We start from the raw sequence: 18,498 nt of genomic DNA on the forward strand, positions 1-18,498 counted from the left end.
AGAGAAAATCATAGGTAATGCACTCCACCGCCATGGCCTCTATGCCATGGCCTCTATGCACGCAGCTCATCCGCATGACTCTATTGCTGAAGAAAAACATGTCAAAGCTCGTTGAAAGTTTGCTACACAACATGTGGACAATCCTATGAAATACTGAGAGAATGTATTCTGGTCAGGCTTTTTGGATGTCATACTACACACCATATTTGGAGGAGAAATGGCACTGTGCATCACCCTAAAAATACCCTACCAACAGTGAGGTTTGGAGGTGGTGGCATCATGGTATGGGTTGTTTTTCATCTCATGGTACTAGCAGACTTCATACAGTTGAAGGAATGATGAATTGAGTCATTTTTTTCCAGGAGAATCTTGACCATCCACCAGGATGATGAGGATGAGACATGGCTAGACCTTCCAGCAGGACAATGATCCAAACCATTCAGCAAAGGAAACTCTCAATTGGTTTCAGAGAAAGGAAATCAAGGCCCTGACTTCTTCTAAACAGTTTTGGAAGTAAACTAAAGATCAGGATTCACAAGAGGGACCCCTGGAATCTTCAGTATTAAAGGACTATCTGTTGAAAAGAATGGGCCAAAATCACACCAGAATAGTGTAACTGGTTAGTTTCGTCATACAGGAAATGCCTTGAAGCTGTCATTACGAATAAAGGCTTTTCCACAAAGTATTTAAGACATTTCAGCAGGCGTGTTCAATACTTTTTTCCTGTGTCATTCCACTTTATTACACATAACTCTACCTATGGACTTTAATGTTTGGATTTTTTTTTATATGGGTGGATTATCTGAGTTAATACTAGTGTCTGGTGAAAATTTCATGCAAGTAGCCTCATTGGAAGTATACTTACTGAAAAAAATGTTGACGTGTTCAATACTTATTTTCCCCTGTTCAATAACCATTTAAACTATATTTTAACTGTTCCATTCCAACTATGTAAACCTCATCTACCTCGCAAATAATGTAACCATTTAAACTATCCACCTATTTAACTGTTCAGTCATTCCAACTATATTAAACCTCATCTACCTAGCAAATAATTTAACCATTTAAACTATCCACCTATTTAACTGTTCAGTCATTCTAACTATATTAAACCTCATCTACCTAGCAACCAATATAGTTTGTTTTTACTCTGTATGATATTTTACGTCATATTTTTTGCATTTTCATGCACTGTATTTCCTTCAGGAAATGCTTTTCTAGTTTTCTCTAAATCCCTTCAACGTGTAGAAACCATAGATTTGGATTATTCTGGGGAGGTACAATGTGTCAGTGTATGTTCTACAAAGGCCATTAATAATTAAAATAATTAACTCATGGGGAGTCCTTTTTAGTTGGCCACACTAATGACTTTAGGCTATGTCACTGGGTCACACTATATACAATTATTTGCAATGACAGGGCTCTAACAAAAGCATATTAGGCATCAGTTATAAGAAATTGAAGGCCTATTCTTTTTATAAATTCCAGGCATATAACTTCATTGTTATTTTGATCTTAAACCTTAAGATTATACCTACTTATTTACTGGCAGAATGTTGTGCCAGGCCTATTGATTCATGTCCACAAATTCCTGATAAGGAACTTTCTTTGCAAGTGTTTGTCATCCTTGAATTTCTATTTGACTTTCAGCAAATATAAACTAATTACTACCTGTTTATATTTTGCAGACATGCTGGACACAAAGTCAAAATTGCAGACACAAGGCAAGTTTATCAGGGAACGGAACCATAAACCTGACTAGCTTAACCTCATGTTGAGACAACGATCACAGCTCTGACTAAAAGACAGAACACCATTGTATTTAAGATTTTATTTTTAAATGATTAATTGTTCAGATTTAACATAAAATGATTTAAATCAAGAAAATGACCTTTATTTTGTAACATTAAAATATAACACTTAAGAAACCAAAATGACTGTAGTCCCTTTCTGTACCAGCATCAACACACAAGACTCATTTCTCCTCACCTTTTAATTTTTGTCTTTCTCCAAAGATTAGTTTTTCCAAAAAGGCAAGTCAAACAAATACAAATATGGCAAACCAACACGGGAAGACATCTGAATATAAAATAATAAAAGCATGTGAAAGTAAAATGAAAAAAAAAAAAAAAAAAAAAAAAAAAAAATTGTACACATCTAAGCTAATTGTTCTTTGCGCCCATGCCACATCTCAACCACTTTGTCAAAAATGTTGAAACATCAACACACTTCTCCCCAAAAACACCTGTTTATAAAACATTTATAGGGTTTGAGTTTGAGTTCAGTGACCTGAGACAGACAGAAGTTTGAGTGTCTAAAGCAGTTTTACACTGTAGAGTAAGATAATGTTCTCACTGCTTACCACAAGTCTTGTAATACCCAGGCAAGAGGACCTGCTTAAATAACCTGTTTATATGTATACCCTGAAGGAAGTTTACAGAGAAGCAGCTATGAAACCCAGTGTGGCAGAGCACTGATCACAAAGACTTGTGATCACACTCCACAGCTTTCTTGACTACATTTAGTTCAGGGTTTAGTTTAGAATAGAAGTCACCATGCTGTTTCCTGAGGAGAGAAAGATTTAAACTAAACCGCCACAGTAGGCCTCATTTCCTGTTAATATTCTAGCAGACCTACAGTATATGAATAAAACACTACAATATTTTTTTTTTGCAAAGTTGTACCAAAAAGAGTGTTTAAAACTGAAGCTGAAGCATAATATCTGTGGGTAGAAATGGCGGCATTAGGAAGGAAAAAGACCACTCTTGGAGATATGTTTTGGATGAAGGGCATTCGATCAGGGTCTCTTGGTTAGGATGCGTAATGAGGAAGCAGTGTGTATCTGAGTGAGTGGACAGGATACACCGCAGCTAATGGCAGCAGCCGCCACAGTGGCCTCCACCGTGCGCGTGTCCCGAGGCCTCACCATGTTTTGTCCGCCGGCTGAGGATCTCATAGGAACAGTCATCGCCACAGCAACCAGACATGCTGGGCGATGTGTCATCGATCTCAAACCTGCATGAAAGGGGGAAAAAAAGATTAGGTAATGAGGAGCAGGCATTGCACAAGTTAAGTGGAGGCTCTGTGCTCATTACTGATGCATTCATTTGTGGTTGACGAAACTGTAGTGGGGTCATGCCTTCACATAAAAGCACAAGACCACAAAAAAGACAGCAGCAGATTCAGTCATATTTTACACATACAGAGACACTGACTCATAAGTATTCAATATACACAGACAGGTATCCCAGAGAGAACTAGAATTACTGCATACAGTAATAGTTCAACTGTAGTTGCATTCACTTCATGTTGAAACAGTGGCTATTCATCAAATGATTGTTTCGGGAAGATGTAGGTTGTGGTGCTGTTAAACTGTATTGAATTGAACACAAAATTGTTATGTAGTTTAATCTCATTGCTTAAAATGGGGTGGTCTGAAAGATAGAAACACATGTCAATATAGCAAAATACAATTCAACAGCACCACAAACTGCAGCATCCAAAATGAACACTCAGCTGAATAATCCTCTCTCTCTGAATTAGTTCAAACAAATACCCAATATCATATAGCCTTCATGAAGCTCCGATTGCAGCTCTGTGGTATTCAACTGCAGTAGTTCTAGCTCAGTGTTCCTAATAAACTGGTAAATCAGTATGTGTGCTACGTGAATGTTTGAGAACCCAATCATTGTGAATCAACAAGTGATCTTTAGAATACGGTATTTGTGGACGGCACACTGAGCTCTCAGAACGCTTATGTCAAATAAAGTTAAACTGAACTCCTAAGTGTATATACAGAATGCCATGAGAGGGATGTGCCATTGCTTACTGTAAGGCTTCTCTGAAAAACTGGTATGCCCCATGGTTGTGTTTGAAGACAGTCAGCATCACTTTCTTCATCTGTGTGCTAAGGGAGAGCAAGATTGATACACATTCAAATCCAGAGAACATTTCTCGAAAGCTTTGGCACATACTCATTGGCATAATAGAGTACAAGCTATAGATACTTATAACATTTCAACTGTCATGATTGTATACCTGTTGGCGATGAGTTGTAGGATCTGAATTAAAAATTTGCCAAGCCCTTTCCTCCGTACTCTTGTTTCCAGCTGAATCTCATAGCTGCAAAATGAATTCCATCGAGTCATTTACACTTGATTGCCAAGTCAGGAAAAAGATGTGAAATAGGGCAGTACACAAGTTAATATTCTTGTCAGCAGTATCATGAAAGGAGTTTTCCTCTTAGATTTAATGCTGAACCCAATGGTATTATCATGCACATACTTACCAGTAGAGTACCTCTTCCCCACACTCCACATCAAAACGGAAGTGGGAAAAAGCCATTGGGGCAGAGTCTGCATCAGAGGCGAGAAGGTACCAGGCCCTCTCGTCTTTCATCTCCTCCCTCTTCTCCCTCTCCTTCCAGCCCCATTCGCTCTGCTCATAGCTGGGACATTAGGAGGAAGGATAGTGCAAAGCATTAAACCACTGACATTGTTTTCAATACATACAGCAGACATGTGAAATGCTGCCACTTGAGGGACAATGTATTCCAACCCGATACCAAACAAAAACTATTCACTTCCATTCGGTTAAAATAAAAGCCATTGAACATGTTTTACAACAATCAAACGCAATGGCAGACCACCATTTTCATCAGACTTCATATATTCTGCTAGCCTAGAAAGCTAGACGCACCCTAGCGGCAGGAAATGTAATTTGCAGCCAGGGTAGTCTAGCAACTCTTCGTTGGCTTGCGAGCTGGAAAAATGAAACTTCTATAAGGCCAATCACATCGTGTATAGAGTCGGCGACGGTGAATTTCCGTGTGAATTTTCTGCTACTTGAAAACAAAGAAGATGGATGCTGCTGCTGGCAAACAGCGGTCTTTGAATCACGACTCGAGTTAAGCTTTTTTTAAAAGGGAAAATGCTTGTGGGAAAATGCATGGGATTCATTGTAGCCGGTTGTAGCCCTATCCTAGTGCATGCAGAAGAAATTTGAAAGACAACCGTTTATCCCGCCCCTCGGATTGAGCAGTGCCTATGGTAAGTTCCCAGACCCTACATCTTGATGTGGGTCTGGCTCGTCAGGCTAATATTCTACTATACTGGCAACTTGCTGTCATTTAGACAGCATAACAGTACACACAAACTTTAAAAAAACTAGGAAGTCAGGGGTGCTGTGGTGGTGCAACTGGCTTACAACGTCCATACCATGCTCTGGTCCAAGTGCCCATCGGGATCCAGGTTCGAGTCCGACCTGCGGTCATTTCCCAATCCCACCCCATTTCTCCCACTTACCTCCTGTCAAACTTCACTGCCTATCCAAATAAAGGACAAAAGCCCAAAAATATATACTTAAAAAATATATCTAATTAGCTTTAAGTTGGACAACTTGCATGCCCATTGGGACAGAGTTGGGAGCTTCCTACTAAGAAAGAGGCATGTTTTGGGAAATACTCCCATACCACTTCCCCAGTCATTGAGTCAGTCCATTCGTCCATCCATCCATTCTTTCAATCTCCACCACTCAGTCACTTAGTGCTTACAGTGTCTGCATGTTGGCTCTTGTCAACTCATAGGCCCACTCCACTGTGTCGGGAGGGAGGGCAGACACCCGCTTACATTCAATCTGCAGATTCAACCTAAGAGGTGTACAGGACAAAAGCATTAAAGTCAGACACTGTATCAGTGCTGTGCTGATTGCATGATATGATTTCCTTATGATCAAGGTTTGCACATTACCCATTTCTGTCAAATTTCTTGAACACTGGGAATGCGGCTAGTGGATCATCCAACTGGGGGGGAAAAGAAGATTGAACGTCAAGACCAAACAGCACATTTTTTAGAGATATTACCTTCTCCGTCATAGCTGCAGTTATTCTGCAGATACTGGGATGGGTCACGTCGCCTCTCTCTCATGCGCACCTTGTTGGCTGCCTCCACCTTAGCACATACTGCATCCATTGCTGCCCTCTCCTCCAGACGTTTCTGCTTCTTCTCCTTCGCTCTGTTGGACTTTCTCTGTGGAATTGAATGAGGAAGGGTCAAAGAGTAATTAAGACATGTTAGGAATGGCAAACATGTCCAAATTCCAACATTTGCCTGTCCATCGCCAAACTACAGAGTACAATACAGAGGCTACCAGAAGACAGTACTGCACTCATTCGAGGATGCACAGTGACTATTTGCATAGGAAGAAACAGTGTTTTCCAGACTCGTGAACTAAGGGAAGTAAAACGGGGCAATGCTACTCATTGGGCTACTGCCACATAAAGAATTCGCTATATGCGTTGCTTATTTATGGTCGCAACAAAGAAAATGAGCCCAATGTACATATTTTCAATCGAGAATAAAAGTAGCAGAAACGCGCAATAACAATCAAGTGGGCTGTAATCTCTCATGGCCTGTGGGGCCACGAGCAAGTAACGTTAATGCACGTGCAAGTATAGACACTTTTTCAGTAACTAGTTCGCGTTTTACCACTTTCTTTCTTGAGACGTTTCGATTTCTCACTGATATTTGGACATCTTCGCCAACTTAATTTCCTAACATCCCAATCAAATTATTGACGGTGAAGGTTTAGTGAAAAACATGGTAACTTGCAACCACTACTTCCTTGACTTGTGCACGGAAGTTATACTTGCTAGCGCAAATTAACGTGGTTCTTTAAGAAATAACTAACGTAAAATGCTTGACAAATTAACAGATTTAACTTCTACATTATAAAGTCTTTGCAAGATTATTGGCAAGTGTGGTTTGATATGGATTGCTAACCTAACATCGGCTTCTCCGTGACATCAAAAATACAATCTTAATACAAATCGAATCTTAATCAGGTGGAGAATACAATCTCCTTGAGTTGGAGTCATCACAATATGAAAACCAAGCAGGATGCCGCTGCTGTGTGTCTTAAGTGTCTACACATTTGCAGTGCAAACTTTAATACATTTCGACTTCGGTAACGTTAAGGACATCACACTTTCTCTCCATCACGGTGACTTTTCAGGGATCATGCTTCTCTACGCACGCTCTTTGTTCGAATCGTTGCAATTACTCATTCATCTACCTTAACTAGCTTTAATTCAAATAGATGAACAGAGAAGCGACTCACCCCCATATTGAAGTATTACACGATCAGCTTGTAGAAAGTATCTAGCGTTAGTTATTTTTCTTTAGATCTTGGCCAGCTTGCTGTAAATCAATTTGTGTGAGAGGGGCTTGTTTTGGAGATTGGTAACAATGCTAGCTAAATGCTAGCTAGGTAGCTAACAAAGGCACAAATAACCAGTGGATCACAAGTAAATCCACTCGCGACTTTCACGTATATCGATGTTTACTTTTTTCGCCAGATTGGCGCCAAGCCGTGGGGACGAGAATTACGTCTCTAGGCTCGACTCCCTCTCTCTCCCTCTCTTCTTTCCTCCCTCCCTCTATCTCTTTCTTTCCCACTCCGGCTTCGTGCAGCGACAGATTAGGGAAATGACGACATGGGTGCCAGAGGTCAAAAGCAGTCGTCCCACACTTCCTTTTGGTGTTTCTATGTCTTGTTTTAAAGATGTTCGAATCCCAAATGTTGTCTGATATATTTTGTGCTGTTGGTTGTTAGTTGAAAAATCTGTTGTTTACAAACACATTGTAGACTGAAGGACATGTTAAAGGACTTATGGACAGTTCCACCATCACAAGCACCAGGAGGATATAGTGTGGGGAGACATCCACAAGCAACATTATACAGGACAAATGGCCATATAAGATGAATAAAAAGTAATATATACATAACACTTTTTCAGCAATAACCAAGATACCGACCCACAAGAAAAACATGGGTTTATACAACATTGCCACTATATAGGCCTATTAATTATAACGCGCATTCCAGTTGCACTATAATGTTTTCCATCTATGATATTATGGGGTTCTTCCTGGTTTAATTCTGTGTAACCCATCGCCACATCTGTCTGCGGATTGCCTATATCGCATAAGCCCTTGGGCTATGCATTGGGTTTGGCTATTGAATGTGATTGCAATGTAGACGGGTGGAACTGATGAGAATGATCAAAGACTTTATGTAATGGTCGCATAGCATCCGGTGTGAAAATATAGCCAAAGCTTGTGAGTGCCTACTGACAACTCTTGCTCGCAGATGGTCTAACGCCCCGCCCCACCTTTGTCTTCGTTTAGCCTAATATGTCTCAGAAAAGATTGCATTTTAGGAGGGCCCTAGAGGGTCATGAGTTCACGGGTTGGCGCACAGCAATTTGCCACCCGCCACTTTTTGGTTAATTAGGCAACTCTTTTAGAGAAATCATGCATGTGTTCTGGGGATATAGCCCAATGCGAGACTGGATTTGGATAGACTGTTTTTTGTTTTGTTCAATGATTAGGTCAAGGCCTGCTTTGGAGATTCGTTATAATCGACATGTGGGTTAAAGTCACGTCTCCCTCTCTCTCCGTGTGCCAACCTTGAATCTCATGCATAAACGTTCCTCCAAAAAATAACTTGATTAAGAGATAGGAGGACTAATAGAGAATGAACATGGAAAGAGAAGCTGAGGTGCGCGCCACAAATTTGTCAAGAGATGGTTAACGAAGTCTGGTGGATGAACAGTGGGGTTAGGGGCATTAGAACAGAAGGCAAAAATAGATGTTTTGTGAAGTGTTAGAAATGTCTGCTTGAAATCTCAACAAACCATCAGTTGTTGATTAGACTATTGGATAGAACACACACACCGCGAGTCTGCCAGGGTGTTGAAAATACATCTCAAACACATCCTTGCTGAACGTGCCCATCAGCCCTTTATGCTCTGCTGGCACCACCACCAAACAGCCTTGTTCATAATGAATAATTGATGGACCATCACTTATTTTTCTCGTTGCATGTAAGAGGTAAGGATATAAAGTCATACATTTATAGACATAGACTCATACTGTCGCTTCCATTAAATTCAGAAGCATTCGCCTGTCCCCGGCTCTTTTTTCCCCTCAACTTGCATACATCAGAAGTCTCGACGACCTCAGCACCACAATGCACATCTGACGAATCCATCCGCGCACACCGGAAAGGACCCCCTGGCCTAAATGATGTATAGCAGGATAAATTGTTTATAAAATGGAGCCATCACATGTTCAGTCCCTACCATGTGTATGCTTCTCTTAGCCCACCGACGGCACATTACAGCTCATTTGTACCTTATGTTACTAATAAATAGGGAAGCAAACCATGATCACATGAAATCGGGTTCTGTCCTCCAAAAATACGAACAAAAGACATAGAAATATGGCGTAGTAGGACTAATAGTTCAGCCACAGATATTTCAGCTTATATACTGTTACATCCACGATATCTCACAAGGGACTATTTTATCGGATGCCGAAGTTTGTTGGTGAGAGATGAGCAAGAGACAGTGGCGGATTCTCCGTACAATTACTGGGTGTTATTCGGCACTCAAGCACGGGTGAGCTCTGTGTTGGAGCTTCTATTGTACGCGTACTGGGACGCGTGAATTGGAACCGATTTAATAAGTTCGCGTGTAAATAATTTTCTCTGAACGATCTCAGTTTTTGATGTGAGGGACTCATTCTGCCTTGTGGTCAAAGACTTAAGTTTTTTTCAGGGAAATAACCATAGAGACTGCAAGCTAGTGAGCTATCCCGGCTTGCAACTACAAATGTTCAACGACAGCTAGCCAACAACTGGAATTGGAGGACGCAAGTGTGGCTACACACAAAAGGACTGTGACTAGTTTGAATACGAAACAAGAAAAAGTAAGGAGATGGAAATTGCAATTATTTTTTTATGATGAGTAATCCATTAATTAATTGATTTGTAGCCATCCGCCGGTTAGGTTCGAACCCACGTTAATTTGAGTGTCTTTGGTTATATAGACTATTTTCTATTGGTGCCAGAGGAATGGATCAATGTAAATTGAATGGGACGCACTTCTTTCTGGGTAGTTGTAGTAGCCTATCAAGAAGTTGGCAAATTAGAAAAGTGGCATAGGATATACTATAGTGTGGAACTCAGACTATACTATAATATAGTGTGGAGCTCCCTCAATTATTGTAGAAAATCTCACATTCTATCCGTTTTGAGATACCTCTCAAATAGCCTACCTGACTTGATTTAATATTAATTTCCGTCCTCACATGTCTAGCCATTTCCTATGGAATATTTTGGAAGTGGTCCATTAGAAGTTTGCTCCCTTATACAGTTGTCTCGCGTCTTCATTATACGTAGGCCCTATGCTGATATCACTTAACTTTTTAGCCCAAAATTATGCCTACCAACCAGTGGTAAGCATATAGATTATGCGCTGATAACCGGCTGTTGTGGTAACGTAACAGAGTCCATTGTTAACTCAAAGCTAGACTATACGTTCAGTACTAGTGTTCTCTCTCTCTGAATCGGCAAAATATGAATAAATGTTATCTTTTAGACACAAAATTAACTAATTTGATGGGAAAGATAGAGAATTTCTATAGTTTCTGTCAAAAGCGCAGATCCGCTACTTGTGTGGTACACTCCAAACAAAGGGTGCTCGCTCATTGTCAATTGGGACAACGCCGCTCGAAGAGTAGCTGGTAGTGCATGAAGTTGAAGCCAGTCCAAAAGAGTTAAAGAGCGATAGTTTAACTGGGACTTCAGGAAAGGGCACGTAAGGACATCTCGGCGGTTCTTTTAAGCATTCGCATAGGGTGAATTTGTAGCGTAGGCTATGTGCCTATGATTGACGTTAATATTTTGACAGTTGAATTCGACATGGCAAGTTGGTTGAGTTGTAGCCTACGACTAAAATTGCACTTCCACAGCGTAGTTACCCTTGTTGAGACATAACTTGTATTCAGTCCAATTTGTGTTTGCTTTTATCCGTCAACAGTTAATGGCAGGTTGAAAGAACATGTTTCTACTTTTGGTTTCAAAGCATGAGGCACGGGAGCTTTGTTAGTGTTGCTCATATTGCCCATGATCGAATGTGTTAAAGTGAGAACCGATATTGGCTACATTTTCTTTGTGAATGGCATTGTTCAGTGCAACATCATATTCAGTTTGTACTGGTGGAATTTTATATTATTGCCTAATTTTGTAAGGGAACTTAGCTGTGCTGTCCTCTCTAATCTAATTCATCACATACATTGGTGTTGTACTGACTCTAACTCACTCTCCCAGCCATGCCGTCTGTGATGGAGCGCTCCAGTTCTGGTGTTTTGTCCCGAAGCAGGGCCAAAACAGTCACCAATGGCAACACCCACCATTCAGAAGAAGAGAGCAGTGATGAAGAGCACGCTCATGGTACTGACATTGTACAAAAACTCCAACACACTCCTTTTTTCTTCTTATATGTTTGGTTTGCGCTCTCTCACACTCAGGGTCAAACTTGCGTTACTAGCACAAGGAATTGTCCTTTCCTGTGTATGAACAAAATTACTTGCATGCATCCACTCTCTGATTCCTCCATCTGATTTCTTGAGCTTTCACTAGCCTTAACCTCATTGGCAGGTGAAGTTAGATTAGAAAAGTTTGTCACATATTTCTTTCTATTTGTCTTCACGCAAACATTCTACAGACAGCATGATCCGAGTTGGTGGAGACTACCAAGCGCAGATCCCAGAGTTCAAACCAGGTATGACAATGCAGCTTTTGACACAGAAATAGCAAAATGTAAAGTCTGGCCAGAGATGCGTAGGTGACTCACATACAGATGGAACTATATAGATCTGTTTTTAACCATCACTGCTAGTGAAATCAGTTGATGGGATCTGTAAAGATATCTTTCACTCTTAATGGTGTAGAGTGTGAGTAAAAATGTGTTTACATTAACAGATAGTCCCCCACGATATGAGGAGAAGGACCAGAGGAGCATGCTGGTGTGGACTCCCCACAGCCTGGTGTCCGATGCCATGTGTAAGATAATAAACACATGCTAGTGTTATGCAATAGAATTTGACACACACACACACACACACACACCCACACACACAGTCCAGTGTTTTTCACATAACTTAATTCTATTTGTGGTGGTAGGTTTGCAGAATTAACTTGAATGCAACAGTTTTTAATAAATTAGCGCAGCATGGTTATGATGCTAACCAGATTTAAGTACAATTTAGTACAACCTGGAAAAATCATTGTGTGGTGGTCAGTGTTGATATTGTGGTGGTTTGTATGGATAACACTGCACTCTCAGATATCAGACACTCACAGATGTCAAATTTATGTGTAACTTGAAATATCTCTTTGTCCCCTTCCCACTCATGCATTTCACTGGCCATCAGTGGACGAGTATATCCTAATGGCGAAGGAAAAGCATGGCTATAACATGGAACAGGTGCGTTTTAACTAACTTGACGCCAGTGGCTAGCAGAACTTCATGGAGCTACTTTTTACATTTTAGTCCTTTCTCTAGATCCTTTATGCGTTGCTCTGACATAATACTCATGTACAGTGTTTTGAATAAAAACCAGTTGAAACTTGTGTATAAGGGAATGGTCACAGTGGAAGTGATTATGTACGTTGTCGCAAATGCATTGTTAAGTCTTCAGCTTAAGGTTCATCGTTCCCTTTTTCCCTATCCTTTAACCCGTCTCTCTAGGCCTTGGGCATGCTCCTCTGGCACAAGCATGATGTGGAAAAGTCACTGGCTGATCTGGCCAACTTCACCCCCTTTCCGGAGGAGTGGACCATAGAGGACAAGGTGCTGTTTGAACAGGCCTTCAGCTTCCATGGCAAGAGCTTCCATCGCATCCAGCAAATGGTGAGAACATCCCCCCTCAGGCCCAGTGGCATCTACGGAAGACTGACAAAAACATGCCTGTTTCTGTTTATGTTGAATGACATAAGTTGAGAAAGACCGGCCATGTTGAGTAAGAACAAGGAACATTGGTGTCCATGTTTTGTTTTTGCTCAGTAGGATTTGTATGTTTTGATACTCTGTTGTAATGCCTCTGTGTGCCTGTCCTGTTTTACAGTTGCCCGACAAGCTTATCTCTAGCTTGGTCAAATACTACTACTCCTGGAAAAAGACCAGAACTCGGACCAGCGTCATGGACAGACAGGCTCGCAAACTTGTCAGCAAGAGAGAAAAGGATGACAGGTGAGAGACATGAGCTTGTAATTCATAAGATAACACAGGCAACATAAACGATGCAACACCAAGGACTATGTTGAATGCTGGTGTTAAGTTACTTATTATTAATATTCACATTATTATTATTCTTTTTAGCAATGATGAGATTGAGGAAGGAGACCCTGGAAGCGACAGTGACTTTGAAATTGAAACGAAGAAAGAGGTGCGTTCAAACTCTTCACGATGTAATTTTGGAATGTTGTATCATCCGATCAAGTCCGTTTGCTGTTACATTTAGCACTTCAATTGCTAAAGTAATCTAAGGCTAAATGGTTTTAACATATGTCTGTTGCCCTCTTAATTGTACGGTGAATGATGCTGAGTCTGTCTGTGTTACCTTTAGTTTTGAAAGCAAGTTCTTGGGTCCTTGAAATAAAATGCTCCAACAAGGTTCATTCACACCAAAATAATTTGTACCCATCCTCAGCAAACACAGAAAAAAGGACAAATCTGGGAGAATTAACGCTGATACAACCTTTAAGAAGTAGCTTAAAGGTTGTATCAGCGATTTCAGGCCCCAAAAAGGCCCAAACATAAATTCATTATGTTTCATCTATTCATTTCATCTATTCATCTAATCTTTCCTAACGATCCACTAGCTGCCTGCCCCACAAGCAGGCCGTCAAAAAATGCGTCTCTGTAGGCAGCCTAGGCTCCGAGATCTGTACACAAAAACAATTGCTTCCAAAAAGCGTTGGCAACCCGCTCAAAGGCAAAATAAAGTGTTTCAACCAATAACCGACGAGATGCACGTTTAGGAGAGTTTTAATTGCACGGGAGGGAGTAGTGAGCTAGCTCTCTGTTTTGTTTGAACATCAACAGAAGTGATGTATCCCAGCTATCGCTGATACAACCTTTAATATAACCAACCTTTTAATCATAGACATGCAATGCAAAGATTCTCTGTCCACTCTGTCTTTGCTGGCAGTCAATGCTGGTCCCAGAAATAGTTTCAATATGCTTAGGATGTTTACTAACGTGTGTCCTTGTTGCTTTTATGACACAGACAACTAAGCAGAGCTCAGCAGGTGGTGGGGAGTGGGCGTCAGGGCGATCAGGCCCGATTCGAAAGGAGAACCAGGGGTCTCAGTACCGGCACCATCCCTTAAGAGCCCGTCGCCGTCCCCCAAAGGGAATGCACTTGGAACAAGAGGACATCGTTGGCCTCTCAGCAACCGCAGACACAGGAGTTGTGTCCAATCGGCAGCTGGACTCGCTACTTGTGTCCCTAAAAAGACAGGTAAAGAATTGTAACAAGTAAAGGCTTGTGTTTCTGTTTACAGTGAAAGAAAATTGTCTATTAGTCATTGTTTGAATTTCTGTGTGAGTCATGTTGACAACCCTAGGCTGGATGAAAAGTCCCAAGAGTTTGCCATCAGTTTAAATAGTACATTAAAGTACATTATTACTGTAATTTACCTGTGTGACTTACGTCTGAACTCGGCTTTTAGGCAAGACAGGTCCAGTGATGGGTCTACTCCCTGTGTTAAGGAAATTAATCACAAATGCAAAAATGAAATCTATATACCTTTTTAAAAGTGTGTGATGGCCACTGCCATCTTTTTCTTGACCTGATGTAATCATCATGTAATCATGCATGTGGACCCCTCCTAGTCCATGGACTATAAATACCCTCCATGTGAAGAAGTAGGCTATTGGGATAGTGTGCTCTTGGCAGTGGGCAGAAGACAAGTGACCCCTAGTGTCCTTCAGAGGAACACAAGAAAGTACACAAACACAAAGTATCTCTTTTCAAATGGACCTTCTTTGCCAACTCTGCTTTAACCACCTCCACGTTGCAGGTCCAGAGCATCAAACAGGTGAACAGCACCATGAAGCAGAGCCTTGATGAAGGCATCGATACCATGAGGCCTACTGAGGTAAGACGTGTTTCTCATAGCTGTGGAGACACACTCAGCTCGACTCTCAGATGCCATACAGAGCACAATTTCGTGTCTCCCTGTACTAACTTTCACCGCACACCCATCCTCCTCTCTCCTCCGTTGCAGCCCAACCCTAAGATCAACTCGCGCTGGACCACTGAGGAGCAGCTCCTGGCTGTGCAAGGTGAGTCTACCGGATACTCTCCTTACTTTGACTGAAATTTGGTAGAAGCAAGCAGGCGAAAATGCCTTTCAAGGCATGTACAGAAAGCAGTCAGTGGGCCTACATATATGAGGTCATAGAAGGCTTTCCTTTCAATTTATAATGAGTGAATATTGGCCATAGGATGGCCCTGTACCAAACCACTTCCTTAACTATCAATGCCTGTCATACTATGTAGTTAAAAGACAACTCCAGTCTAAGAACAACCAAGAGTCTATTTTTGGATGATAATGAGTGTAAAATTTTGTTGGGGACCAAAACAACGTTTATTGTAATAGTTTTTATGTAAGGCCAGATAAAAATAACATATAGTGATAGCCTTGAGGGCAACAAAGTAAATAACTACTTTAAGCCAAGTTAAGCTTTAAGTGTACAGAAAGAGTATTAAAAGGACTGTTTGTACAGTTAGTGCATTACTTTGCTATTGTTGCATACATTGACAGTAGATTGCATGGCTTTCGGTAATTCGACTTGTACGGACTTCTCATAGCAAGATGGTGGCAACCGGAAAAATAATTTAGGAGAACTAGTGCAGCCTTAGCTGGGTGGTGGTCATATCAATTCTTGTTAGTTACAGTGATGGTGAACCAGAAGACACTGTCGTAAATAATGTAGAATAATGTGGTTGTAGCAGAAAGAGATTAACGGGGGCACTTTGCTGACCATCTCTTAGCAAGTCATCTTGACAGTGAGAGTAACTGCCTGTCTATTTTTGGCCTGGCTTTGTCCTGCAGCAATCCGCCGCTACGGGAAGGACATGGCGGCCATCGCTGAGGTGATTGGCAACAAGACTGTCGCCCAGGTGAGCTCGTTTTTCAACAGCTACCGGCGGCGCTTCAACCTAGACGAGGTGCTGCGGGAGTGGCAGGCCGAACAGGAAGTACTTCAAGGGAATGCTGGGAATTCGGATGCCATAAAGGAACTGAATGGGAACGCAGGAATGGAGGAGGAAGAGGTGAGTGAAGGAAGGTGGAAGAGGGAGTTAATAGATGAAGAGGGATGAACAGAGACTATTTACTAATGATAGACTGATTCATTAATTGATTAGTTAATGATGCACACACATTTTCCCCAGTTACTGTAAAGTTAAGATGTAGTTTAAGGATGGTTCTATATTCTAAGGAAATAAATGGCACAGGCTTTCCACTTATCTTATGCTAAGTCATCATTCAGGAAAAGAAAGGCATCTGTTAGCTTAGCTGTGAATAAGCATAATTGCCAAGAGGTGAACGGTCACTACCCTTATGAACTTGATAACTCTGAATCTGTGTCTGAATCCCCCCTGGCCATTAATGCATCTCTGTCCCTCTCCTCGTAGATGAAGATGGACACTTCTTCTCCTCTGTCCCAGTCGGGCACGCCCTCCCCCTCCTCAGGCGTGAGCTCCGGTACCACCAAGACCCCGCCTCCCCTGACCCAGCCGCCCCCGCTGCTGCGGCCCGCGCCGCCGTCCGCGCCCCCCAGCCTCCTGCGCCAGCCCCCGCCGCTGCAGACCAGGCCTCTCCAGACCCGCACCCCGCACAACCACCCTCCGCCGCCGCTCATCCGGCCGGCCGTGGCCGCCTCCGGGCAGCAGGGCGGTCTGCGGAGCTCGCTGGGCTCGGGGGCAGCCTCGTCCGGTCAGCTGCCTCCCTCTCTGGTGGGGCTGAAGGTGGAGTCACCCCAGACCCACTAACAGCGGAGTAGTAGGGGTCAGGTGGGTGGGGGTTGGGGATGGGTGTTGGGTTTGACATACTAACACACACACCATACACTTGGAAGCACTCTCTAACTCAGGCAAGTGGAGTGATGTCCTTTATTTTTTTTTATTTAAGATCCTCTGAATCCTTCAAATCTTCCAATAGGTCCCTCGCTCCTTTCTTCCTTCTTTCTTTCCCTCTTCCTGACTTCCCCTTAGTTACACATCACTCCTCCCCCTCCTCCACTTTGCCGGTATCTAGTATTCTCCTCACGTTATGCTGTGGAACCAGCCTCGATCACAGCCACTGCCTGCTCATCACAGCGACAACAACTTCTCACAGCCTCCGTAACGTGCACAGAGGAACCCATCCTCTCTCACAGTATGCACTCGCTCAGCTGTTTCCATGGTAACCACAGGTGGTGTCCTCAGCTTCAGCACCAACTGTCTTGGGTACCTTCTGTGACCCTGCCAAAGCTGTCCAATCAAAGACAGAACTTGTAACCAAAATCTCCTCAATACAACCGAAGCCTTCACAGCTATACACTGGATAGTCGTGGACATGAAGGATACCATGACAACAGGCTTGAAGCAGACCTCCCACCCACCATTGCCACCACACATCGCTATGGCAACAGTGGAACATGTTGAACTGTGCAATGAGACACACGCACAGTGTTCCAAAGTGTGTTGGTTGTCAAAAAGGGAAGTGTGTATGTGTGTGCCTGTGTGTTAACTGACACTCGACATAGAAGAGCCATGTACTGTTAGTATTAAATGATCCAATTGTCCTTGTTTTGGTTTTCTTTCCTTCTTTAATATATTTTGTTGGAATAGGTTTTCAAGCTATCGTCTGATAGGTAGTCTAAGTTAGCAGTGACACAATTGAGTCTGACTGAGCACTAAAATGACCCAAAACTACTTGATTTCAATGTGTACACACAGACACTAATAGATGACGTGTTCGTCTGATGGCCACAGATGGAAATGCCAAACAGCTTGTGGTAGCCTGGCCTGTTCTCTACACTGCTTCTTTTTTTTTACTCTTTGTGTGAGGACTGTTTACATGTGAAACTGGAATTGCTTGTAATGTTTTGAAAAAACTTTTGTACTTTTTTTTGTCTGTTTTAGAATAAAGAGAACTTGCTACATGTGTGTTTTACGTTATAAATATCTTGCCATCTAAATTCTGCTTATCCCATTGTATTCTATAGATCATGTTGGTTTCAGGTATATTATCTGCATGTTTTTGCAATTCCACAGTAATGTAAACATGCAAATGAAAGGCCTGAAACTGTTTATGTATAATAATCACACTGTTATAAATGTATCACTTATGCTTCTTTTTGTGTCTAAGATGCACATACTAGCCTATTTGTATAACATCTCAAAGATATCTTTATGTAGTCAGTTGAAAGGTGAGGTAAACTGAAGATATTTTCAGGCTTGTGCACTCATAATAGGTATCGTAAGTACAGAAGTATGCAAATTGGAACACTGTGTCTTAAAAGGGCCCTTCTGTAACTCCAGTCATTTCTTTGCAGATTTCTCATTTTGGTGGTCGGCCTACAGGTTTGGGCTGCAT

General features: G+C 41.9%; 2 protein-coding genes across 5 annotated transcripts; one reads left to right on the top strand and one right to left on the bottom strand.

The window, feature by feature from the left end:
- Positions 1-1,816: 1,816 nt before the first annotated feature.
- Positions 1,817-10,255, bottom strand: naa40 (N-alpha-acetyltransferase 40, NatD catalytic subunit). 2 transcript variants are annotated; one of them, XM_048236660.1, is made up of 8 exons: positions 10,119-10,255; positions 5,931-6,026; positions 5,748-5,800; positions 5,552-5,647; positions 4,289-4,447; positions 4,039-4,122; positions 3,830-3,907; positions 1,817-3,015 (listed from the first exon to the last, which is right to left on the bottom strand). In XM_048236660.1, the coding sequence occupies exons 1-8, from the start codon at positions 10,161-10,163 to the stop codon at positions 2,871-2,873; spliced, it is 756 nt and encodes a 251-aa protein (XP_048092617.1). In that variant the 5' UTR covers positions 10,164-10,255; the 3' UTR covers positions 1,817-2,870. The 2 variants fall into 2 exon arrangements, with proteins under 2 accessions (XP_048092617.1, XP_048092618.1); XM_048236661.1 differs by lacking the exon at positions 10,119-10,255 and adding an exon at positions 7,117-7,487.
- rcor2 (REST corepressor 2) lies at positions 9,274-18,064 on the top strand. Of its 3 annotated transcripts, none has more exons than XM_048236657.1 (13): positions 9,274-9,770; positions 11,173-11,295; positions 11,570-11,626; positions 11,827-11,907; positions 12,279-12,331; positions 12,596-12,757; positions 12,972-13,096; positions 13,226-13,292; positions 14,136-14,369; positions 14,932-15,009; positions 15,139-15,196; positions 15,970-16,190; positions 16,554-18,064. In XM_048236657.1, exons 2-13 carry the CDS (start codon positions 11,175-11,177, stop codon positions 16,908-16,910), a joined length of 1,614 nt encoding a protein of 537 aa, XP_048092614.1. In that variant the 5' UTR covers positions 9,274-9,770; positions 11,173-11,174; the 3' UTR covers positions 16,911-18,064. The 3 variants fall into 3 exon arrangements, with proteins under 3 accessions (XP_048092614.1, XP_048092615.1, XP_048092616.1); XM_048236658.1 differs by lacking the exon at positions 9,274-9,770 and adding an exon at positions 10,377-10,660; XM_048236659.1 differs by lacking the exon at positions 9,274-9,770 and adding an exon at positions 10,834-10,986.
- The last annotated feature ends 434 nt before the right edge of the window (positions 18,065-18,498 follow it).

Source organism: Alosa alosa, chromosome 24, assembly GCF_017589495.1.
Source record: "Alosa alosa isolate M-15738 ecotype Scorff River chromosome 24, AALO_Geno_1.1, whole genome shotgun sequence".
In the NCBI taxonomy this organism is placed as follows: domain Eukaryota; kingdom Metazoa; phylum Chordata; class Actinopteri; order Clupeiformes; family Clupeidae; genus Alosa; species Alosa alosa.